At 41.2% G+C, this 25,916-nt stretch overlaps 1 protein-coding gene across 1 annotated transcript in view; it reads left to right on the top strand.

The window, feature by feature from the left end:
- The window catches only part of LOC135577170 (protein mono-ADP-ribosyltransferase PARP8-like), a 231,120-nt gene that overhangs the window by 117,083 nt on the left and 88,121 nt on the right, over positions 1–25,916 (top strand). The window contains exons 3-7 of the mRNA XM_065045010.1: positions 3,283–3,320; positions 7,537–7,626; positions 8,846–8,907; positions 10,945–11,022; positions 23,047–23,138. Of these exons, the coding sequence (XP_064901082.1) occupies positions 3,283–3,320; positions 7,537–7,626; positions 8,846–8,907; positions 10,945–11,022; positions 23,047–23,138 (360 nt within the window). The remainder of the gene's footprint in view (positions 1–3,282; positions 3,321–7,536; positions 7,627–8,845; positions 8,908–10,944; positions 11,023–23,046; positions 23,139–25,916) is intronic.

The following is a 25,916-nucleotide window of genomic DNA, read 5'->3' as shown; positions in this document are numbered from 1 at the left end:
GTGTTTCTTAGAAACTGGTATCAAGACAAAACCCTGGCGCTGCCACCCCTTTCTCGCACAGGTGTGCCAAGCTGCCTTTGCAGATTAGCAGCTGCACTGCCACACACAGACAGTTGCATGGGGCTTTCCCAACCCACCACTTGTGAAACAGCCTTTCTGCCACACAGAATCACACGGATCTACTGAGTCTGACACTATCATAAAATCATAGAATACCAGGTTGGAAGGGACCTCAAGGATCATCTGGTCCAACCTTTCTTGGCAAAAGCACAGTCTAGACAAGATGGCCCAGTACCCTGTCCAGCTGAATCTTAAAAGTGTCCAATGTTGGGGAATCCACCACTTCCCTGGGCAGATTATTTCAGTGGCTGATTGTTCTCATTGTGAAAAATTTCCCTCTTGTGTCCAATCAGAATATCCCCAGGAGTAACTTGTACCCATTACCACTTGTCTTTTCCACGTGACACTTGGTTTAGATTGGATATTAGGAAAAAATTCTTCATGGAAAGGGTTGTCAGGCATTGGAACAGGATGCCTAGTGAAGTGGTGGAGTCACCATCCCTGGAGGTGTTTAAAAGGCGTTGAGACGAGGTTCTTAGGGATATGGTTTAGTGCTAGAGTTAGGTTAGGTTAGGTTAGGTTAGGTTAGGTTAGGTTAGGTTAGGTTAGGTTATGGTTGAATTCGATGTTCCTGAGGGTGTCTTCCAACTGAAATGATTCGATGATGCTATGATTCTATGATTTTCATTACTGGGATCACAGAATAATTTTATTCTATATGATTTTTCTCTTTCCCCTCTCTGTAATATTAATCTTAGTAGTGAGATCACTTGAAGATTCAATGGACCCTGGATCAGATCCTGAATTTGTTTGCAGTCATTACAGGATCTGATGTGAGACTATTTCTAACCTGCATCTTCATGAACCTTTTCATTTTAATTCCATCTCTCAAGACCTACGGTATATTTTTTTCTCATTAATTTCCATTTAATGTTGCCACAGCTTCTACTGGCACAGATACCACATGATGAAGAAGAAGAATGAAGAGAAACACACTTTCATAGGGTGTCTGCACATAGGAGTATAGAATAATTATATGGGGGGGATGACCTGTGAAGACTACCTGGTCCAACCCTCACTCATAGCAGAACCACCTTTGAAGTTAAGTCCAGCTGCAAAGTTAGATTAGGGTGCTGAGGGCCTTATCCAGTTGAGTTTTGAATATCTTCACTGATAGAAATTCTGTAACTTAGATTAGGGTGCTGAGGGCCTTATCCAGTTGAGTTTTGAATATCTTCACTGATAGAAATTCTGTAACTCATCTAGCCCCTCTTCCTGTCCTTAATATGAAGATTTCTTTTCTTTTTTTTTTAATATGTATGTGGAGTTTCTGTGCTTTACTGCAGTTTTTAAATTGGATTGAGATAGTTTTTAAATTGGAACATGGAGTAATTCCTGAGTTCTAGAAAGATTTTTTTCTTTTCTTAGAATAAACGTCCACACTTGATAATCCTATATTACAGTAGTCAAACAAACCTATACACAGCAATTCTGGAGGCTTGTCAAGCAGTCAGTCTAAAAGAATAAGACTGAAATACTTCTTTTAGTAGTAGAAGGGAGATGTCATTGTTACAAATGCAATGTCCAGAGAATAGTTTTTGGTAAGAACAGGCCCTTACTTAACTTCTTGGGAGCTTTTTTGGTGGGTTTTTTTTGCACCACATGACAAAATTCTCCACACGACTGCACTGAGACATAACATTTCCTTATTTTGGAATATTTCCTGTTTAAAATAGTGATATTTTATGCCATTACAGATTAATTCAATTTAAATACCCCAGTCTTTAGGGAAAATAATCCAAGATGAGGGGATACAGATGCTGCCTATTCCAGCTTCAAGAGTTGTGTTGCCAAACCTGTCGTCAGATGTAATAAACACTTTCTGCTTCAATTTATGTGAATGTTTGCAGCTGTTGAAGAAACAGGTATCTTTGCTTCTTAGTCAAACAATACATAAACCAAATTATACTAGAATACGTTATGTGCAAAAACAAGTGAGAGCTGTGTGGTAATAGATTGACTTCCTGAAGAAAGTATGAGACCTACTTTTTTTGTATTGATTGCCTCTTCCAGTCATTGGATTGTGAAAGTAGATCTCATTTAACAGAAGTCCTTGAGAGAGAAAAAGAAAAAAATCATCCATGGTTTTATTTTATAGTCTACATGGAAGTTGTATTAATGTAATTTAGAAAGATCCACTGAATCAATTTTTGGCAATGTACAATACATACCAAAATTTATTAAGAGGACTGTGCCACCCTGCCTTTGTCTGTCTGCTTAACTCAGTATGGACATGAACACACATCATGTATTATTTAAATGTGTAGGTTGACACACAGAATTTATAGGATTTAGAAGTGGAAAGAATATGAATTATACAACAGAAAGGTTTCAGTGTGCTGCAGAGTTGAATGTTTTTAATGGAAAATGAAGACCCCCATTAACCTTAAAAAAATCAAAGGGACTTGTTGGGTACTTAGATAACTGAGCAGACCAACGTGCCCATGTGTCCTGCTTTCAGCAGTGAGTTTAGTGAACATCTCACTGGGTGGTAGGGAAAGCATATGCGGGCTGAGCTGGAGGACTGGGACAGTATGTTTGTATGTCTGTTTTCTGATGAAACAGATTCAAGTAATCCATGTAGTGAAGCTACCCTTTAGTGTGACCATGGCTCTTTCAAATTTGTTTTGAACTCAGCTTGACAGAGAGATAGAGGTGTCAAATAAGATTGCCACAACTGTTATAAATATGGGGGGGGGTTGATGAGAGGAAGATGTCCAAACCATACAGAGCCTTTGCTGAGACTAACAGGAACATACAGAAGTACTACTAAGTCTTAAGTAAACCCCAGAAACAGATGCAGAGAAAATTGGGCTTTTCTAGTTCTGGTGTTCAAAGAGCAACTTTTTTTTTTAAGCATAAGTACAGACATTGTGAAATATTGCTCTAAAGTGAATATAATGCAGTCTTGATGTTCTTTTTGTGAAGGTTGAAATAGGGATGTGCCGATTTAGCAAACTAAGCTTTCAAAAGGGGCATGACAGGTTTTTTTTTAGCTGCACACTCCAAAAACCATCAAAATAGCTGTTACCTTCTGTCCTGGAAACTGTCAGGAATCTGTAAATAAACATAAAATAATACAGGAGCAAGAAAATAATCTTATGCCAGCAGTTAATGTTGTTGTTATTAATACTGGTGTTTCTTTTTTTTTTCTTTTTACAGTGTATCCTATTCAGTGCATGTCTCTGAGGATTACCCAGGTACAGTGCAATGTCCTTGCCCATGACACTTGTATGCATGTTACCACAATTTGCAATATTCAGATAGGAATATTTGAAAGGGTGTTGCTGTCTTCCAGGTGCATCCTTGTGCTGATCATTTTCCATTAGTTAGACTATTTTCACAGTAATTTCTCTTTTTCAGGCACATTTATCAACTGGGTCAGGGTGAGAAAACCTGGTTCACAAGTTTACAGAGGACAGAGCTTGTGATGCTTTCCATGTCTGAAGCCAATAGTGATAGGAGTGAGAAAGCACTCAAGTCCTCTTTGCCATGGTAGATAAAGCTTGATCTTTCAAGAGACTGCACAGTTTGATGTGGGGCCAGCAAAGCACTTCTGTATTAGACCTTAACGCAACTACTCACATTCTTAAAGTTAAGCCTGTGGACTGTGTGTTGATGCTTCTCAGGGTCTGTAGCAGCCAAGGGTTTGTATATGGATATGTCTTTGATAACATAAGCTTGCAAAGCTGTTCCCAGCTGCTCAGTCCTGCCTTCCTGTCATACCCTGAGCTGGGTTGGGAAAAGCATTTGTGTTACCATGTGGCCGACCCAGACAAAGGGAATTATCCATATGAAAGACAATCAGAAAAGAGCAAAAGCTATAATAGCATCACTGCTGATGCTGATTTCTCTCTGCATCTGCTTCAAACACTCTGGTGTTTTGAACAGACATAGTCTACTCCTGCTTATCAGTGAAGAGATCAAAGACTTCTTTAGAGATTCTAAAAGAAACAAAAAATATTTATTTTAGAAATATTACAGAGATGTTACAGATAATGATAAAAAAAGGCCAGAGGGTTTAATATAATTCATGATACTTACACTATTAAATACTCACAGCTGCAAAATACACAATGTGGTGCAATCCAATGGTACTACCATGTACCTTTACTTGCACAGTGCCTGTCTGCCCTCACCCTTGCTTCCCTCTCCTGCTTCTGCTAACCTCTGTGCCACCTGAAATATCTGTGCAGTCTCTTTGTGAAGGAAATCAGGGAAACAAGCTAGCTGAAAACTATTAATAAATGTAATGGATTATGTGAAAGAATGCTCACAACCTTTGTGAGAGATATTTTTTTCACCAGTAAAAACTGGAGGAAAAACTGCTACTAATCATAGTCTATTCAACATATAGTAAGCAAAGAAACAGATTTATAACATAGACAGTCATACCAGCGATAAATTTATTCACTGATTGCTTCATCGACCTGATAATGAAAGGAGGGACAAAGAGTTGAAAAAAATCTGCATCATATTTTGTTAACGGTTTGTTTTATTAAATGTCAGTAATGGATTTATTAATTTCAGGGATTAAGATATTATGAAGGCACTGAAGTTGTTCTTTATGAACCTGTGAACTAACCTGGAGCACTGAACCAGCAGTTACTCCCACAGCACATAAGATCTTATTTCCTGACAAACTCTTCTGACTGACAGACCTCAAACTTCCCTTACAGATGCTGTTTGCAGCATGCCCTGATAGCCTACAGACTGAGTGACTTTGGTGGCTCTAAAACCTAATAAATATTCTCTGCCATCATCCCCTATAATTTAAAGCTAGATAGAACTGTAGCTAACTTGATGAGGGGGGGTAAACCAGCTGTGCATGTTTACTGAATAAAAATCTAACCCTTCAAGCCTTTGGAAGATCTGATTTCATTCATATGTCAAGCATTTGCAGTATGTATGTTTGCTTTGTGATGAAGAGGTGTTTAGTGTGTTAGGAAGGATAATGACCCATTGCCATTTTACAGCTTTGATCCTAAAAATACTCACTTTGACTTAGTGAGCCAGATTCTTTGTCTCCTCTCTTTGTGCTACATCTCTAACTTAACATAACTGCTGACTGTGGCTATGTCTTCTCCAGCATGTATTTTAAGGGATGTTTCAAGGACATGTCAGAGTGTGATGGTATAAAGCCTGGGAAGCTCTGTACTGGTATCCTCCTCAACTGGAAGACGATCTTCAAGTACTGCTGCTAGTTGCTGGAGTTCAGAGGAGCATATGCTCATCAAATTAAATTTCTCATGGGATAAGTCTTTACAGATCAAGATTTAAGTGCATTAGTGTGTAGCTATATCAAAGTCATATCCTTTGGAGATTAAGAGTGTATAATACACATTGGATCAAATTTCGCAATCCGTGAGAAGGCTGTCAGAGTTGATCATTGGATAAATTGCTAATGTATGCAATAATAGAAAACAGAAGAGATTAAGTTACCATACAAATTATATTCATTCAGCTGAAAGTGGTACCACCACAAGTAAATTTAGATATTATAAGGAGAGCTTTGGGTACTTTGTATACTCTAGCTCCATGCATTGTTGTTACATATGCCGCATCACTGCTTTGGCACTGATAACAGTGTGTAGCTATTGCTGAATCTCTTCATAAAGCATCAAAAGATTACAAACAGCTGAGTGTTAAATCACACCTATGGGGAACTGTAATATGACATGACAATTTTCAGTAATGGCAGACTGCTTAAGAAGAGAGGTGTTTCTGGGTGTATTGTGTTAGAAACTGGATGTTGAAGAAAGCAAACCACAGTATCTTAATTTGAAGTTTCATTAGACTGATGGAAGGAAAGAAAAAAAACCCCAATGGTTGCCAAATATAAAAAGAAAACAAAAACTTGGCAGTGAAAAGTATATTATCCAGCTGCCAAGAAAGAATGACAAACAACGGACATAAAAATATAATTAAAATCCATATATGTGTATCTTGATAATTTTATATTCTGTACAGCACATATTGTTTTTTATTTTTTATTTTTATTTTTATTTTATTTTTATTTTTTATTTTTATTTTTTATTTTTAACGTATCACTTGAAGTGCTGTAGTCAAAGGCTTTGAGATTGCAGCAGTACACTTAAAATTATGTGTGAGTTCACACACTTTGCTGATGTGGGACTGGAGTGTTCAAAATTATGATAGATCAAGTCCTTTCTTCAGTTCTTTTATTTGTCTCTTTAACTACGATTACCTTAATTGTCAGCCTTTCTGCTCTAGAGTGTACGTTTCAATTCAGCCCAGATTAGCAGAAGACAAAATCAGAAATTAATGCAAAATAGGCTTCTGCATATACTACATAAAAACTTGCTGCTTCTTGTTTGTTATTACTAAACATTTGGCTGGAAAAAAAAAATCACAGCCCAATCTCCACATTTTGTAAGAAAGTTTGGAATAGACTTTCCATATTCATATCCATATCTAACATTTTTGTTAAGTGGGAGGAAAGATTTTTTTTTTACACAAAATTATTGGGGTTGGAAGTGACTTCTGGAGATCATCTAGTCCAACCCACCTGCTAAAGCAGGTTCACCTAGAACAGATCGCACAGGAACACGTGCAGGCAGGTCTTGAATGTCTCCAGAGAAGGAGACTCCACAACCTCTCTGGGCAGCCTGTTCCAGGGATCTGGCACCCTCAAAGTAAAGTTTTCCTCATATTCAGATGGAATCTCCTATGCTTAATTCTGTGCCTGTTGCCCCTCATCCTGTCGTTGGGCACCACTGAAAAGAGTCTGGTCTCCTCCTCTTGACATCCACCCTTGAGATATTTATAAGCATAAATAAGGTCCCCTCTTAGCCCTCTCTTCTCCAGGCTGAACAGATCCAGCTCTCTCAGTCTTTCCTCATAAGAAAGATGCTCCAGACCCCTAATTCATTTTTCCTGAATTAGGCACAAGAAAGGTTATCCACTGATAAGAAGATACTTCAAACATCTTTTATGTGACTAGGCAAAATGAGGCACAGATAGTTTGCATAGTGGACTGTTGACACCCAGCTCTGAATGCAGCCTTCACTCTGCACACCAGACCTAGCTTGAGTTTTTGTGTGAGGCATGACAAAAAAGCATAGAACAAGTTTTTATTTGGAAAAGTTTGGCTCAAACCCCCATAAGCCTTGTGGGACAGTTCAGAGCAGCTCTTGCTGTGGTTCCTGAAAGCCATGACATTGGACTCCAGGGGTTTGCTTTTATAAAATTCGGGTCCAAATCTTCCATCCTTTTGGTATTTTTCTTTTCATTAGCAATCTCAGCAGAAAAAAATACACTGGAAAATCATAGTTCTGGGCCTCCCTAACCACATGGGAAGTGGTTCCTTATGCTACAAACGTGGGATGGGCAACATTGGAAGGGGCTGGCAGAGCACACTTGGACTTAACCACACAAGGTGTTTTTCTTTTTTAGATAACACTTATGTTTCCAGTTCTGATAACAATGAAGATGTGTTAGTTACCACAGATCCAATTCCAGTAATTTTCCACCAAATTGCTACAGGTAAACTTATGTCCTGAGAGTTTTATCAAGTTAATATTTTGTAAGGAAAGAAAAGACGTTGCCTGTACTTAAAAAAAGATATGTTAATCTGTGTACAGTTTGCTATTTTCTCACAGTCTTGTTCTAGTAATTTTCCCTACGTTTTATTCTTTTAATGTCTTGCAGTCTGTGCTGAAGCAATTGTCCCTGAATACAGTTAGACATGCTTAATACTTCCCAATTATAAGTTTTCATGCTCACTTGCTTAAAACTTCGCTAATTCTTCACCATTGGGGATGAAATATATAACTACCATTGCCTCTGGTGAACTATTTCAGGAAATTTCAAACAAAATAGTTCCTGTTTCACTAAATGAGACTATAGAAAGAAAATATTTTTTCCCAGTGATTTTGGAAAACTTCATTTGAAATTATTCCAAAACTTTCAAAAAGTATTTGATAGATGAAAGGGCATGCTTTTCAGACATCTAGTCACATTTATCCAATACATAATCAAGATTTGTGCATACTCTATGGAGATTTTTTAGATTTTAGCAGCCAAATTCCCTGATGATTTCAGGCTGCAGGAGAAACTGCATAGAACAGTCTTAATTCTGGCAGTTTTTCAGATAGGAACTCTTGACTTTGCAGACTTTTTATTATTATTACAATACTTAAGGGCTTTTTTGCATAACTACTTTGCGTAATTACTTTAAATTCCATTGGAAAACCAATATGATCTTCAGTCTCTGATCTCATTTATATTGATGTAAATAAAAACTATTTTTATTGAAGTTAGTGGATTGGCACCCAAACAAAACCTGGCCATTATAGTCAAAAGTTTAAGATAAATTTTACTTGCAAATATTTCTGTAAAGAATAAAACCCTATATTTTATATAGAAGATGATCTGATTTAATTTTGCAGAGGGATTTTGATTTTTTGTTCTTATGTGAAGTATACAAAATTAATGAATGACATTGAAGTGTAAATTACAGACTAGGAAAATCAAATCTCCTAGATGGACCAGCTGAGTTTCATTTCACAGTTAAAAATATGAGTCTTCTGAGATGTTGGGGCTTCTTATTTTTAAACTGTTGTATTGTAAACTCTTTGGTGTTTTTCATATCTGTAACTTTTTGTTCCTTATTTTCTCTACTACTCCAAGCATTTCAAGTCTGCATACACAAAATTTTTTCACATTTTTCACATATGTTCCCTATTTTCCTGTTTCTTTTAAGAATTAAGAAAAACCAGTGATGTCAACTATTGCTTAGCCATAAAATCAAAACTACAGAGAGAGGTATGTATATTTTAACAAGTTATTTTAAGAAACAACAGAAAATAATAAAATATGAATATTTACCATAGATTTTCTGTCAAACCTATGCTTACCCAAATTATAGGTTTACACGTTATCCTAGGAGATATGGTTTTGACGCTTATTTTTTGTTCTGCGGTGGCATAGACCCTGTCTACCCTAAAAATACAGCTCTCCCAGAGAAGTAGATTGTGATGCCACTATCTTTTAACCTAGTCTTGCACATAGGACCACATCCCATTTATTAGCTCATTGCTTCTTCATGTGGCCTACAGCAGTTCCGCTGGAGTCTCTGGACCTCTGCATGACACTATTCACCATAAGGAGCATCTGGAGTATTAAGGCCTTCCAGTCATGGTTGTATTTGTGCTGTACTTCTGGTATGGGTCTCTGACCAGTCTCACTGAGACACTAACTCAAGAAAGAAGTGGCACTAACATAAGGTGTACAGGGGCTGAAAGTGTTATGGGCTCAAAGTAAGCACCACATAGGCTTCCAGCCCAAGCAAGAAATTGAGCACTGGATCAAGAATTCAAGTGTTTGACTTAAAGACTTCCTTTGGTAAGGGTGATTGCTTTGTTTGGAATACTTGTTTCTTGACAACTGCTTTTTAGTCTCCGTTCTGTATTTGATCCTGGAAAAGGCAGATAAGCATGTTCAGATATGATAATGGGTATGATTGGGTTTTTTTGAGATAAAACCTGATTTGATGTAAAAAGCTGCACTGGAAATATTTTGCTTCAGCTGCCTCATAATTGTATTCAATGCTCTGTAAACGTTAGAAATTCAAGTGCAATAAGAATTTATCCTTTTGATTAAAAGCCTGAGATACAGTTAGCTTCTATCAGACAGAGTCTGAGTTTTTATTTATTTTTCCAGTTGAATTAAGTACTTAAGTATGAAAGTACTGAAAAAAACCTTTAAATAAAATACTGTCCATTTCTGTTGTCTATATAGTTAGAGGTTTTGGTTAGGATAGGATGGGTTCATCACTATTGTAGTGTGAGTTTAATTTCTCTTTGCTTTGTGTTGAATTTTTGTTCAGTTGAGTACTCTTTTAAAAGAGACTTCCCCTTGAACTAAGGTTATTATAAGACAAAGACAACTTAAGTAAATTTGTTTCTTTTCAGTAAAGTAGAAGCAGTAATTATTTTTTGCCTTGTCTTAGAGAATTGATGTGAAATTTATTCTATGCATATATACAGTGAATAGAGCAGGAATTTAGAGACAAAGGTAAGGAAATGGGATTTAAATGTCTGACCACAGAAATCAGTGATGAGTATATTTGACTTTTATGAATTAATATCTTCAAGCAATTACATAATTATAAGTAAAGGTTCCATTGGTAGGAAGCAGAATGTAACACTCAGCTGCAGTCTGTACCATGATCAGTTCTATTTACCTGAGTGAAATTATTCACAGAGAAGCCTATTTAGAGCAGGTTTTACTTGGGTAAGCAAATTACTTTCCTTAATTTTCAAAGACAGAACAGAGCTAGTCAGAAAACTAAGTCTGAACTTTTCTGGCAACAGGCTGGTACTTCTGTTAAAGATAGTAATTAAGCAGCAGTGTGTCAGAGAGTTTTTTAAATAAAGGAACTTAAGAGATCCCATGCTCAGGCTTGAATTATTTCCTTAAACTATTAGAACTGATTTACTAGAATAAAGTAATTTTTTTTTGGTCACTTAAATGCCAAATGAATTAAGTCCAGAAACTCTCTTGGTGGGTAAATGATGTTTTGTTTAGCAGAAGCATAGAGTGAAGTATCCCTGCACAGTCTACTGAATTCTCCAGTTCCATAAAATACCACACTGTGTCTGTACCCAAAGTATTATTCCTCCAACTTACATTCAGGGTGTTTTTATGTACCTAGGTAGTGGGTGATTGTTTTGTCTGGGATCTCTTAATAAAGGGTGCTTAGAGCTCATTTGTAAAAACATAATTACTGTAGTTAGAATTAGAACTATAAATGCAAGATAAATGTATTGCTTGTATCGTTAACTCTCCTTTTCCATTAAGGAGTCACAGCACAACAGCACAGTTGAAGAAGACTCTGAAGGTGATAATGATTCTGAGGAATTTTATTATGGAGGACAGGTAATGAAGGATAGTTTTGCGCATTTCAAGAAATTAATATTATAAAGATTCTGTTGTTCATGACATTATAAATTTATTATAATAATTAATTTCTTATGTTTATTCAACATAGAATAGAATGCTGTGTATATATACATATAGCATTTTATAGTAGAACTATTGAATATTTTATACTGTGTAATTGTATCAAATTTAAAATGAGTTTGTTTACATTTGTAAAACTGTAAGAATAGAAAAACCAAGTGCTCTTCAGGACATTTGAAAACTGAAGCCAGTTGCTTATGATGAAATAGATATTCACTCTTTAAAGCACATCCCATTATTGATACAAATGGGAAGTAAGGATGGATCAAAATCTGCTTCCTTCTGGAGGATTGCCATTTTATAAAGTCAAGAGCACTGAAATTTAATGGTTATTACAAAATAATTTTGATCTAGGCGATAGTCCATTCTTTTTCTGAGCTCTACAGTTAAATTCACCTTGGAAAATGCTGCATATTTTTAGATTAAAGTACTGCTCTTTGTCTTTACTTCTTGTTGCCTCAGCAGAATTAGTTATTACGTTCTCTTATGTACTGGGAAATAAAATCTCTTCATACCTTTTCCTTTTGCAATGTCAATAGAGTGCTTCATGCTGCTAGTCTCTTTATTCATATTTTTCTTATCTTTTTAGTCTATTGCTCCAAAGAAATCATTCCTCACTTATATTATTAGAATTGTTTATTTCTATGAACATTTTAATGAATTACAGTTGCTGTTTATTAAAGTTGTCACTGCCTCAGCCTTGAGGCTGAAGCCATCCATGCCCTGGGTGTGCAGAGTCGTGGCTGCTGGAGTGTGCCAGCTGATTGAGTTGATGCAGAGAGCATGAGATGCTGTTGAGCAGGACATTGCCAAGCCTCTTCTCTTGAAGAGCCAACAGCATGGTGGGGTTAGAACACAAAATACACGCTGAGGTGGTTTATTCTAAAAAAAAAAAATAAGCATGTCCCTAAAAAGCTATTAAAAGTGATATTGAAATGTGAACTGAAAGAATGTATTTTCAGTGTTAGAAAATAATTGACATGGGGTATTGACTCATGTTCACTTCAAAAATGACTGCAGGAAATGCCTCTGTGTACACATACGCAGGCATGTCGCAAGAAGAGCCAGAGGCCACGAATGCATTGCAAAGAGCAAGTTTTATTTTAGTTACCTCTCTACTGGGGGATCTCCGAAGTAGCACCTAAGCTCCCAGGCAGAGGTAACACAGGCGGGGACGCAGGCGCTGGTAAGTTCAGCCCTGCTGGAAGATCGCCGGGCCTGCTGAGCTCGCCTGTATTTCAAGGCTTCAGGAAGGCACAGCCTCCCACCCTTTCTCACAACAAAGCGGGAATCTCAGACATAGTGATAAGGTGCCTAGAGTTTCTCACAGGCCTATGTTATCTAACACAGAGGTTCTACTCATCAAGCACACAAGGTCAGTAAAACAATTAGTGTGATGTATGTGCCTTTTCTACAGACAGGTGCAAGTCACTTGAGCGTATTTACATTTAACTAATCTTCCACTATATTCCCATACAGCCTCCCTTCAGCTGCTGACTCCTACAGCCCAGCAGAGAGCTGGGAAAGATCATGTACACATACTTCAGTGCAAAGACTGGTATCTTACTTCAGTCTTTCTGAAAGGAAAAATCTTCTGATTTTGCCTTGTACTGATGAGTTGTGTGTACTGGCTTCATTTTTCAACTCTGCAGAGTGCTTACTTTTGGAATCACTGCAAATGCATTTAGTAAAGGATGCCTGCCTATGTTATATGAACACAGAGAGCAGTAAATCATTTTGCAAGGTGTAAAAGAGCAGTGTAATAGGAAATACTGGTTAGAATTTAGTAACCGTATACTTGAAGTGGAAACTACCTTATATTGCATTGTCATTTTTTTTAAGGTAGAGTCATAGAATCATCGAATCATTTCAGTTGGAAGAGACCCTCAGGAACATCAAATCCAACCATAACCTAACCTAACCTAACCTAACCTAACTCTAGCACTAAACCATATCCCTAAGAACCTCGTCTCAACACCTTTTAAACACCTCCAGGGATGGTGACTCCACCACTTCACTAGGCAGCCTGTTCCAATGCCTGACAACCCTTTCCGTGAAGAATTTTTTCCTAATATCCAATCTAAACCTCCCCTGGAACAATTTGAGGCCATTTCCTCTCGTCCTATCACTTGCTACTTGGGAGAAGAGACCAACACCCTCTGTGCTACAACCTCCTTTCAGGTAGATGTAGAGAGTGATAAGGTTTCCCCTCAGCCTCCTTTTCTCCAGGCTAAACAGCCCTAGCTCCCTCAACTGCTCCTCATAAGACTTGTGCTCCAGGCCCCTCACCAGCTTCATCACACTCCTCTACACTCTCTCTAGTATTTCAATGTCCTTCTTATGATGAGGGGCCCAAAAGTGAACACAGTATTCAAGGTGGGGTCTCACCAGTGCCCGAGTACAGTGGCACAATCACTTCTCTAGTCCTGCTGGCCACTCTATTCCTGATACAAGCCAGGATGCTGTTGGCCTTTTTGGCCACCTGGGCACACTGCTGGCTCATATTCAGCTGGCTGTCAATCAACACCCCCAGATCCTTTTCCGCCAGGCAGCTTTCCAACCAAACTTCCCTGAGCATGTAGCGCTACCTGGGGTTGTTATGACCCAAGTGCAGGACCCAGCACTTGGCCTTGTTAAACCTCATACAATTGGCCTCAGCCCAAAGATCCAGCCAGTCCAGATCCCTCTGTATGGCCATGTTACCCTCCAGCAGATCAACACTCCCACCCAATTTGGTGTCATCTGCAAACCTACTAAGGGTGCACTCAATCCCTTCATCCAGATCATTGATAAAGAGATTAAACAAAACTGGCCTCAATACTGAAACCTGGGGAACACCACTTGTCACCAGCCGCCAACTGGATTTGGCTCCGTTCACCACAACTCTTTGGGCCAGGCCCTCCAGACAGTTCTTTATCCACCAAAGAGTACACCCATCCAGGCCATGAACTGCCAGCTTCTCCAGGACGATGCTGTGGGATACATTGTCAAAGGCCTTACTGAAGTCTAAGTACACAACATCCACAGCCTTTCCCTCATCTATTAGGTGAGTCACCTTGTCATAGAAGGAGATCAGGTTGGTCAAACAGGATCTGCCTTTCATAAACCCATGTTGACTGGGCCTGATCGTATGGTTCTCTTGTAAGTGCTGCATGATGTTACTCAAGGTCATCTGCTCTGTGACCTTCCCCAGCACCGAGGTTAGACTGACAGGTCTATAGTTCGCTGGATCCTCCTTCTGGCCCTTCTTGTAGATGGGTGTCACGTTAGCCAACTTCCAGTAAACTGGGATCTCCCCAATTAGCCAAGATTGTTGATAGATAATGGAAAGTGGCTTAGTGATCACCTCTGCCAGCTCCCTCAGCACCCTTGGGTGTATCCCATCTGGGCCCATAGACTTGTGGGTGTCCAAGTGGTGTATCAAGTCACTAACCATTTCCCCTTGGATTACTGGGGCTTCATTCTGCTCCCCATCCCTGTCTTCTGGCTCAGGAGGCTGGGTACCTGAAGCACAACTGTTCTGACTATTAAATACTGAGGCAAAGGCGGCATTTAGTACCTCAGCCTTTCCCTCATCTTCTGTCACTATGTTTCCTGCTGCATCCATCAGGGGATGGAGATTCTCCTTAGCCCTCCTCTTGTTGCTAATATATTTATAGAAACATTTTTTGCTGCCTTTCACAGAGGTGGTCAGGCACAGCTCCAGTTGGGTTTTGGCCCTTCTAAGTTTCTCCCTCCATAACATCACAGAATTCTTGTATTCCTCTTTAGTGGCCTGCCTCTCCTTCCAAAGGTTATAAGTTCTCTTTTTATTCCTAAGTTCCAGCCACAGCTATCTATTCAGCCAAGCCGGCCTTCTTCCCTGCCAGCTCGCCTTCCGGCACACCCCCGTGTGCAGCCTGCACCTGCGCCTCTAAGATTACCTTCTTGAAGAGAGACCAGCCTTCCTGGACTCCTTTGACCTTCAGGACTGTCTCCCAAAGGACTCTGCCAACCAGCCTTCTAAACAGGTCAAAGTCTGCTCTTTCGAAGCCTAAAGTATCAGTTCTGCTGACCACCCTTCTAACTTCTCCAAGGATAGTAAACTCCATCATTTCATGAACGCTAAACCCAAGGCGACCTCTAACCAACACGTTGCCCACAAGCCCTTCTCTATTTACAAACAACAGATCTAGTGGGGCTCCTTCCCTGGTAGGCTCACTAACCAGCTGTGTCAGGAAGTTGTCTTCCATGCACTGAAGGAGCCTCCTAGACTGCTTCCTCTCCGCTGTGTTGTACTTCCAGCAGACATCTGGTAAGTTGAATGTCCGACCTTGTTGCCCTTTCCCTTGATTCTCACCCATAGGCACCCTATAACCAACTTCCAACAATCAAAACTCTCCCTAACATTCATGGCTACCCCATCTCCTCTTCTTCCTCCCCTATCCCTTCTGAAGAGTTTATAGCCATCCATTGCAGTGCTGCAGTTATAGGGGTCATCCCACCTTGTTTCTGTGATGGCAATTAAATCATAGTTTTTCTGCCTCACAAGGGCTTCCAGCTCCTCCTGTTTGTTGCCCATGCTGCGTGCATTTGTATATAAGCACTTCAGATGAGCCATTGATTCCACTGGGATGGCAGACTGAAGGGTCTCATTAGCACTACCCTCAGATGCCTGCATATTGTCCTTGAGTGTGCTTCTGCCACATCTGGCTTCTTCCCCCTTTAAATGTAGTTTGAAGCCCTCTCAATAAGTCCTGCTAACTCCTGCTCCAGGATCTTTTTCCCCTTTTGAGACAAGCCCATCCCATTTGTTGCTAGCAGACCAGGTGCCATGTAAGCTGACCCATGATCAAAAAAACCAAAATTCTGCTGGTGACACCAGTCCTGCAGCCAGATATTCATCTGCTGGTTCTTCCTGTATCTTTCCTCATCATACCCTGCAACTGTGGGGTTAGAGAACACTACTCGTGCTCCTGATCCCTTGACCAATCGTCCCAAGGCCCTGAAGTCTCTCTTGATCGTCTTTAGTTTTCCTTTTTTAGTTTCATCACTGCCCACCTGAAAAATTATTAGTGGGTAGTAGTCTGAGGCCCTAACCAGGGCAGGAAGTTTCCTTCTAACATCTTTAGCCTTGGCCCCAGGGAGGCAGCAGACTTTCCTAAGAAGTGGGTCTGGCCTGCATATAGGGCCTTTTGTTTCTTTTAGAAGGGAGTGTCCTACAACCACAACACACCTTTTTTTTCTTGGTGGGAGCTGTTTTGATGGAGGGTGCAGGGTGACTCATCCTCTGTGGCACCTCCAACTCAGTGGAACTGCCTCCCTCAATGTTGTTGTTTGGTTCCACTTGCAAGGTCTTATACCCATTTTGCAAGGGAACCTGTGAGGGTGGAGTGGTCAAAGTAGGAACCCTCCCGCTAGGCAGGAACTTGCTGCCATTGCCCCTTATTCCTCATGTTGCTGTATTCTACATCCTGAGCCTCATGCCTGTTGGACAGAGGCACCTGGGAAGGTGGAGTGGGTAGGGGGGTGTTTCTCCTGCCACCCCTAGTGTGGACTTGCTCCCATTCATCCCTTTCCCTTGACCTGCCTTCTTCAGTGAGGCAAGGGGAGGAGACAGGAAGCCTGCGCTCCCTAGGAGGGTGTTTAAACCTCCCCCGGTAGCTCTTGGCAGTGCCCTTTACAGGTGAGTCAGCCCCCCTCTCGAAATTAGCCACTTTCACGGTCAGGGATAGTTCTAACATTTCTAAGTGGTTACAGCTGGAAAGACAAGAGAGCAACTGATGATGAGACGAAGATCATGGAAAATAGCATTTGATGGGCAGTGAAAACAAGATGTGACCTTTTGGTCATAAATTAAATGCTTGTATCTGCTTCCTAAGCACCTGCTTGTAAACCTCCCTAAGGATTTAATGGATAAGTGATTCAATAGCCTAAGTCCTATTGATTTTCAATAAGTTGTTATGTGGGACAAAATAATCTGAACTGGGTCTTGGATTAAAAACTGAGACTTTCTAAACACAGACCCTTCAGGCACAGTAAAATTATTACATTTTTTAGCCTTTATATCCACTTCCTATTAGACTCTCTGTTAATTCTTATGTTGAATCTCTATCTTCTACATTTGCAAGAGAACAGGAGATTGAAACAGTAATACTACTGCCTTTGGCACTCTCTCTTGTGCAGGACACACTTGCAAATGCAGATACACAAAATTCTGGCAGTCTCTTCTGTGTACATCAGCATGTCAGTGTCACTAATTCAAGGATGAAAACTACCACACTGTGATCTTACAATTTGCCAGAACACTGCTTTTTTTCCTTTTTGAGTTCATAAGCATTTACCATCAGAAAATAAGTTGGAGAAAACATTATGCTGAGCAGTTCTGTGTTCTGCATAGTGTTCCTTTTGGATTTTACTATTATTGATATGGAATATTGCTTAAAAAATGTGGTTTATGACTGCCACGGAGGGACCCCGAAATTAGTTTTAGGCAGACAACCAAGGTCCAAACAGACTTTTATTCCGTCTGGGAAAGTCCAGCAAAACAACCAATCAGAAACAGGGTTCATACAATTAGTTAGCACTCTGGTAACATAAAATACAGATTCGGATATCAACTTGAGGAGATTATTTGGGGTACAGTAAAATAAGAATAATGGAGATCCACAGTGTGCATACACGCACTCACAATAAACAACACCAGAGCCGTCCCTGACTCCAGGAAAAATACACTCACTTGTCTAGTGAGAAAAACACCCGCCCAAGTGGCGAGGAATTATTTAATACGCTCACTTATCTGGTGAGGAAATACTAAGTTATCACTCACCCACATGCAGAGATGAGGCAGTCCCATTTTTTGGGAGGTTACCTTAGACGGTGTCCCAGTCCCAGGAGGGCTCTCGGTGGCAGCATTTGGCCCGCGTCTCCGAGAGGACCACACAAAGAGCAGCCTTGGCGGGATCCCCGTTTTATAGTCTGGTCAGATCTGGCTGTGGGCAGTCTAGAAGCTTCGCGGCTTCTCTGCACCCCCCTACTGTGGCTACGTGCGCCCCCTCCTCTCTCCTAACGACTCTGGCCTGGGTGTCACAATAAGAGCCATTAGCTGCCCCATTGAAGGAAGGGGGGGGCTGTGCACACATGCAGCTGCCACATAAGTTCTCAGTGGGGGGGGGGGTGTGTGTGGTCTATGTGTACTGCCACACTATCCACCCTGTGACCACAGTCATGATCTAACAGACACTTTGGAGTGGTAATGCAGTCACCTCTTGCCTCCAAAGTCAAAAGGGGCCATTTCTGTTGGTGAGTTTTGATGTCTGCTGTGGATCACCATACCTTATGTGTCATCTTATCACCATACAGATCAACCTACCAATGAACAATAGAATAATGCAAGTTCCAACGATTACAGTTATTAACAACTATTGGAGGAGGCTGGTTAGCCATCCTGGTAAGGAGAACAAATACATCACCAGTTAGTCCCCAGTACAGCAACAATTGCCCGAGTCCTCTGTTATTTGTCCTTGTAATGACACCTGTATACACCCTTTTCCTCCAATAGGATCAAATGTAATATGGCCTGGCTTTGGACAGTCCTCCTGTTTCAGGGAGTTTATGCGATATCATGCATAGAGTTCATTAGTGTTTCCAGTTGCAGGACTGTCTCCTGAATGGGCTGTTGGTATCGCCCTGGTGTAACTCTCATTTCCAAGGACTGACTTTTAACCATCACTGATTTCAGCTGGAGTGTCTTCCACCCCGTCATCTTCCTTTTGTCCTGCAAGAGAACACAAACACATGCCTCGGTCCCTTTGGTACCGGGCTTTTATAGTTAGAAATCCAGGACTATCCACCGGACACTAATGCAGTGGGTTTTCCCATTGTCTGTTATCAAGCTGCTGTCTGTTAGTGGCCTCTCAGAGCATGATGCCCTGATTTTGGGCTTCCATAGCTCCACCAGCAGTTATTGACAATGAAAACAGCTTGTGCCAATTGTGTGTCCCAGCTGTTTCGTGAGACATCTGCATGTTTTTAATCAAACCATTGGTTCATTCCACGATCCCATTGGCTTGGGGATAATATGGTGTATGAAACATCCACTTAATATCGTTGTTCACTTTCCTTAAATGTGGTGGAAGAAAACAACAAAGGTCTGGCTGGCCCTTTTGGCCTCCTTTGGAATATACTGCAATAGGAAGCATATTCTGCAAACCTCCATTCCATGTCGATAGGTTCCAAATAGCCTCTGCTCAACCGGTTCCTTATTGTCTCCGCCCACTAAGATGTCATCTATATATTGATACATGCGAATACCCCAGAGCACCTCCACAGTGTCAATAAGTTTTCCCAGGTAAAAGCAAATTGTACTTTGTCTTCTTCCCTCAGAGGGGAATCACGAAAAACATATCTTTGTTAAATACCACTGCCCTATCAGGCTTGCGAACGGGCCAAGATAAGGAGAATGGGTGTGACTATTTATTTATCAAAATCATTAATGACTTCCATAATGCCCTGTTTGGCTGCGGTGGAGTGCAGGTTATTTTTGATAGCAAGTTACAAAATCTTAATGTTAGCAGCCTTTTAGGCTGCAGCAATGCAAGTACCCTTATCAGCAGACTAATCACAGAAAAGCACTGAGCAGGGGCGGGGTTGCCGGTCCCAAGCCGCGGCACCACTGATTTTTTTTTCCTGCAGTTTGAAAGAAAGGGAGGAGCGCCTGCCCACAACGAGGGAGGCGGCCAGCTCGGGGGAGGTGCATGGAGAGGCGGGGGAAGCTTCACAGGGAGAAGTTTGCAGCTAATTTTCCGAACTCTCCTGTCCCCGTTTCTGCTGCCGTTTTCTGGGTCCAGTAGGTCCCAGAGCAGCAGGCACAGGAGGAGAAGAGGGCTTTGCTTGCTATGATCGGTAGCCTCTTGAATTTTCTCTCTGAAGGACTGGACATGTATTTTTAAAACGTCCAGCAACCCTTTGATAAGCGGCCGAAGGTGGGTCGGATCCACCAGCGCAGGGGAGGGTTTTCCAGCCGCCGGGCGCAGCGGCACGGACGGGGACAGGGGCAGGCTACTGTCGCTGCCAGGATCCAGCGCACTCCCGGTCCTGGAGCGGCGGCTAGGCTCTTCTTGTTCATGCGGTACGTGGAGGGGGAGAGGCGGACCCGCCTCCGTCCACCCCGTCGGTTCCTCCGGTCCCGACAACGAACGGCAATCCGTACCGAGTCCACCCCGCGGCGGGGCGAGCGGCCCGCTATCGCGAGCCCACCGAGGTGCCGGCGGCACTGCGATATCGCTACAAATCAAGTCGTTTACGACTGATATACCGCTGGGTGCTCCATGCTCGGCGGGGGGGGGGGGGGGGGGAAAGCGTCCGGACTATCACTTAAAAACACACCAGGTTCCCAACAGCCTGCAGCTTCCTCATTACTCAATAATATCCAATCACCCTTGGTACACGGGGTAGTGCTACGCGTCTCAATTTTAATAAACAACGCCAGAGCCGTCCCTCCTGACTCCAGGAAAAATGCACTCACTTGTCTAGTGAGGAAAACACCCACCCAAGTGGCGAGGAATTATTTAATACGCTCACTTATCTGGCGAGGAAATACTAAGTTATCACTCACCCACATGCAGAGATGAGGCAGTCCCATTTTTTGGGAGGTTACCTTAGACGGTGTCCCAGTCCCAGGAGGGCTCTCGGTGGCAGCATTTGGCCCGCGTCTCCGAGAGGACCACACAAAGAGCAGCCTTGGCGGGATCCCCGTTTTATAGTCTGGTCAGATCTGGCTGTGGGCAGTCTAGAAGCTTCGCGGCTTCTCTACACCCCCCTACTGTGGCTACATGCACCTCTGCACCCCCCTACTGTGGCTACGTGCGCCCCCTCCTCTCTCCTAACGACTCTGGCCTGGGTCTCACAATAAGAGCTGCCCCATTGCAGGAAGGGGGGGGGGGGGCTGTGCACACATTCAGCTGCCACATCAGTTCTCAGCGGGGAGTGGGCGGGGAGAGTGTACTGCCACAAGGACGATCAAAGGTGATGGGTGAGTTACAGCTACAATTTGTGAAATGATTGCTGTGCTCTCTTTGGAAGCAGGACAGCAATTATTGATGCATTTTTAAAGAATTCATCTTTGAGTAATGAGCATATAAAAACAATTGGTTTGCTCTTGCTCCTACCTTAGAGTGGAAAAGCAATTATAATAAAAGTTTTCTTCCTGTGCTCTTATACTTTGGAAATTATTCTGACATGCTTGTCCAAACAAGGCAGGGATACTTGGCTTATACCCTTTTGGTCATTAATATCATTGATATCTCTGATAAATACATGCCCATGCTATTCTGATGAATTCTATGCCTTATATTTCAAGAATTCTAAGCCTGATCAAATTATTCTTTGATAATTTTCACACGTAAAAAGTGATCATAGAATCATATAATAATTTCGGTTGGAAGAGACCCTCAGGATCATCGAGTCCAACCATAACCTAACCTAACTCTAGCACTAAACCATGTCCTTAAGAACCTCATCTAAACACATTTTAAACACCTCCAGGGATGGTGACTCCAGCACTGCCCTGGGCAGCCTGTTCCAATGCCTGACAACCCTTTCCATGAAGAATTTTATCTTAATATCCAATCTATACCTCTCCTGGTGCAGCTTGAGGCCATTTCCTCTTGTCCTATCACTTGCTACTTGGGAGAAGAGACCAACACCCTCCATACTACAACATCCTTTCAGGTAGTTGTAGACAGAAACTATTGATCAGCTGGTTATTTTAATTAAATTGAAATTCAATTAGATAGAAAAGTACATCTCTAGGTATCAGAGCTGAAAGTGTCACAGCACTGGTCTATAGGTTTGGATGTACAAATGGAAGAAACTACTTCAGATAGATACAATTCTACAATAGCAAGAATTCTCAGCAGGAATTAATATATAAGGATGTATATATGTCTAAAGGGATAAATTGCACTCTTGTGCTTTGCTCTCTGAATTTGTCAAAGGTACAAGCCAAATCCTACTCTCATTTCTGAATCTGTCCAAATCTAAGGAGTTCATAAACTTTTGCGAAATTATGGTCATTCTAACTGGTATAAATAAATAGAATTAGGCTCACACAACCAGGAGCATATTGCTTATGTAGTAATAGACTCAATATATTGTTACAAGCCTAAAAAGTTTTTTTTGGCCTTTGTAGAAGACAGGAGGATATTAATTATTTTGACTTCATACAGCCCAACCAAATCAGCTCACAATTTTTCTTTATAGTGTAGGCACTAACATAACTGTTTCCACTTTCCATGCAGAGTTTTAAAAAGTTGAGATGATGTCTAAACACATTTCTTTACACCTTCTCTGGTAAAATGCTTAAAATTGGAAAGTGTTCTTTAATTATTTTTATTTTTGTTCTGATATAATTGCATTGGTAGATATAATAGTCAAATACAGCCAATTACTAGATTGAAAATGTTACTTCAACTCTGAGACACTTGATATATAGTGTAGTCTCATACCTCTTGTTGAGCTCAAGCCATTCTGTGTCCTAAGTGTATGAGAGTGTGACAACAAGCAAAAGGGAGCAAACCTTTGTCCTGTAGTGGTTGGACTGGGATGCTATGACTGGGGAGATCTGGTTCTTCTCCTACTTACCAGTTTTAAAATGCACAAGTGGCCCAGAACAGACCCCAGGACAAGACAGGACAGAAGGATGAGTCCTTTGCAGCTTCTCTTCTCACAAATGGGAGTAGGACCCTCTGGAATTTTGATGCAAAAATGCCTGCTTTGCAAATTGTATTGCTCAGGAGATCTAGACCACCTCAGCGCTTCAGCTTATCAACAGTGTCATTTCTGAGCATGGCATTAAGGAATCTTTATGCAGCATATTTTGCAGGGAGAACTTTGAAGAGCCTAGATTAGGTGCCAGTAATGAAATAAATAAGAACTCACAGAATATTTTTCTTCCGGTAGGTTAGCTATGATGGAGAACACAAGGACCCACAGCTGGAAGCTGATTTGACAGCAGTGAGAGAGATCTATGGACCTAATGCAGTATCTCTCAGGTATGTCATTGACTCTTCTGTATTGTGGAACCTTTAATGTTTTGGAGATTGACTTCCATGTGGACTTTCCCTTACAGCCAAAAGACAAGTCTCTTCGGATGATTTCTTTATATTGTGGCAAAAGGAAGGTGTACTGCTGGCTAGCAGTAATGCTGGTTTTGTTTTTTTTTTTTGTGGTTGAGTACTGATACAGCTGGCTATGCTGAGAACAAGTCCTGGTAGCCTGTTCTAAAACATCATTGCCTTTTGCAGTTCAGTTGATATTTGATCAGGCTGTTGCATTTTGTTGAAAATTACTATTCAGCATTGCTCTAAACCCTTGTTAAACATCTTTTCTGCCATATAATGTCTTTTACCTTGGAGATGAACAAGAGGAATGATAAGAGATGTAGTAAATGTTTTCTCTAGGGAGCAACTGAAGGAATTGGATTTGTCTAGTCTGGAAAAAAGACAGAAGGAGAGTACATAATAAGAATTCTTAAAAAAATAAAGCTGTTTGTAGATAGAAGGAATGGTCAAATGTTCTCTATTGTCATCATGAAACAGACAATAAGAAACTATCTTTGTTAGCAACAAACAAGAATTTGATTAGATTTTAGGAAAGCTTTCTAACAGTGGGAAACTAAAATATCCTACAAAGGGAAGTGGTGGAACCTCAGTCAGGCATGAATTGCAAAGAGCAATTACAAAAAAATTCTGTTTGGCATATATCAGTGTGCATGATTCCGCCGTAGGGCATACCTGTATGATATTTTGTATATGTTTCAGGTCTTTTATAACTTCATTTTCCATCTATGTAATATTAATAATTTCATAAAAATAACAGGTAGGCAAGATGGAACAGACCTGTCAGATGTATTACAAAGAAAGTATCAAACTTGTCATACAAACCAAGTAATAAAATGCAGAGAAGATAATAGGCATGCATATATTCATTGCAAGTAACAATTCCCATTAACTTCTAAACAATAAGCTCTGTCATTTTAGTCTAAGAAGAGAGACCATGTCTACAACTACAGTGTACTGTACCTTTTCAAATTAAATGGAAATTCATTACATTTCGTGGACCTGGGGAATTAAAATCCAAATAGTTGAATATGGGTTTATGAAATCATAGAGTCATAGAACCATAGAATAGTTGTGTTGGAAGTGACTTTCAAAGATCATCTAGTCCAACCCTCCTGCAATGAGCAGGGACATCTCCAACTAGATCAGGTTGCTCAGAGTCCCATCCAGCCTGGCCTTGAATGTTTCCAGGGATGGGGCATCTACCACCTTTCTGGGCAACCTGTGCCAGTATTTTACCACCTTCATTGTAAAAAATTTCTTCCTCATATCTAGCCTGAATCTCCTATCTTTTAATTTAAAAAAATTACCCCTTGTCCTATTGTCCCTGTTAAAAAGTCTGTCCCCATCTTTCTTATAGGCCCCTTTTAAGTATTGAAAGGCTGCAGTAAAGTCTCCCTGGAGCTTTCTCTTCTCCAGGCTGAACAACCCCAACTCTCTCAGCCTGTCCTCATAGGAGAGGTGTTCCAACCCTCTGATCATCTTTGTGGTCCTCTTCTGGACTCTCTCCAACAGGTCCATGTCTTTCCTGCGATTAAGTTTCCAGAGCTGGACACAGTACTCCAGGTGGGATCTCACCAGAGCAAAGTAGAGGAGCAGAATCACCTCCCTTGACCTGCTGGCCACACTCCGTTTGATGCAGCCCAAGATAAAATTGTCCTTCTGGGCTGCAAGCACACATTGCCAGCTCATGTCCAGCTTTTCATCCACCAGTACCCCCAAGTACTGGGAGTTGTCCTGACCCAGGTGCAGGACCTTGCACTTTGCCTTGTTGAACTTCACAAGGTTCACATGGGCCCTCTTCTCAAGCTTGTCCAGGTCCCTCTGGATAGCATCCCATCCCTCAGGCATGTCAACCACACCACTCTGCTTGGTGTTGTCTGCAAACTTGCTGAGGGTACACTCAATCCCACTGTCTATGTCACTGATGAAGATATTAAATAGTATTGGTCCCAGTGTGAACTCCTGAGAGACACCACTTGTCACTGGTGTCCATCCAGACACTGAACTATTTACCACTACCTTCTGGATGTGACCATCCAGCCAATTCATCATCCACTGAACAGTACACCCATCAAATCCATATCTCTCCAATTTGGAGACAAGGATGCTGCGGGGAACTGTATCAAAGGCTTTACAGAAATCCAGATAGATGACATCCATGGCTCTTTCCTTGTCCACTGATGTAGTCACTCCATCACAGAAGGCCACTAAATTGGTCAGGCAGGACTTGCCTTTGATGAAGCCATGCTGGCTGTCTCAAATCACCTCCCTGTCCTTCATGTGCCTTAGCATAGCTTCTAGAAGGATCTGTTCCATGATCTTTCCAGGCACAGAGGTGAGGCCGACTGGTCAGTAGTTCTTGGGGTCCTCCTTTCTACCCTTTTTAAAAATGGGTGTGATGTTTCCCTTTTTGTAGTCACCAGGGAATTTACCTGACTCCCATGACCTCTCAAATATCATGGAGAGTGGCTTGGCAACTGCATTAGCCAGTTCCTTCAGGACTCGGGCGCATCTCGTTCAATAGCATTTATTCTTTTTGCTATTTTATTTGTCTACTCTCAGGTTTTCCATATTTTTTGTAGTAACTGTTCACTTAAATATGATATAAAAGTATTCACTTTATATATCTCATTTGTCGCGGCTGAGATGGACAAATGACATAGACCAAGTTCTTCCAGGATGAAAGTAGCAGATGCCATTTATTGCCAC

The sequence above is a fragment of the Columba livia genome, chromosome W, assembly GCF_036013475.1.
Source record: "Columba livia isolate bColLiv1 breed racing homer chromosome W, bColLiv1.pat.W.v2, whole genome shotgun sequence".
Taxonomy (NCBI): Eukaryota; Metazoa; Chordata; class Aves; order Columbiformes; family Columbidae; genus Columba; species Columba livia.
This window is presented reverse-complemented; position numbering and strand designations above follow the sequence as displayed.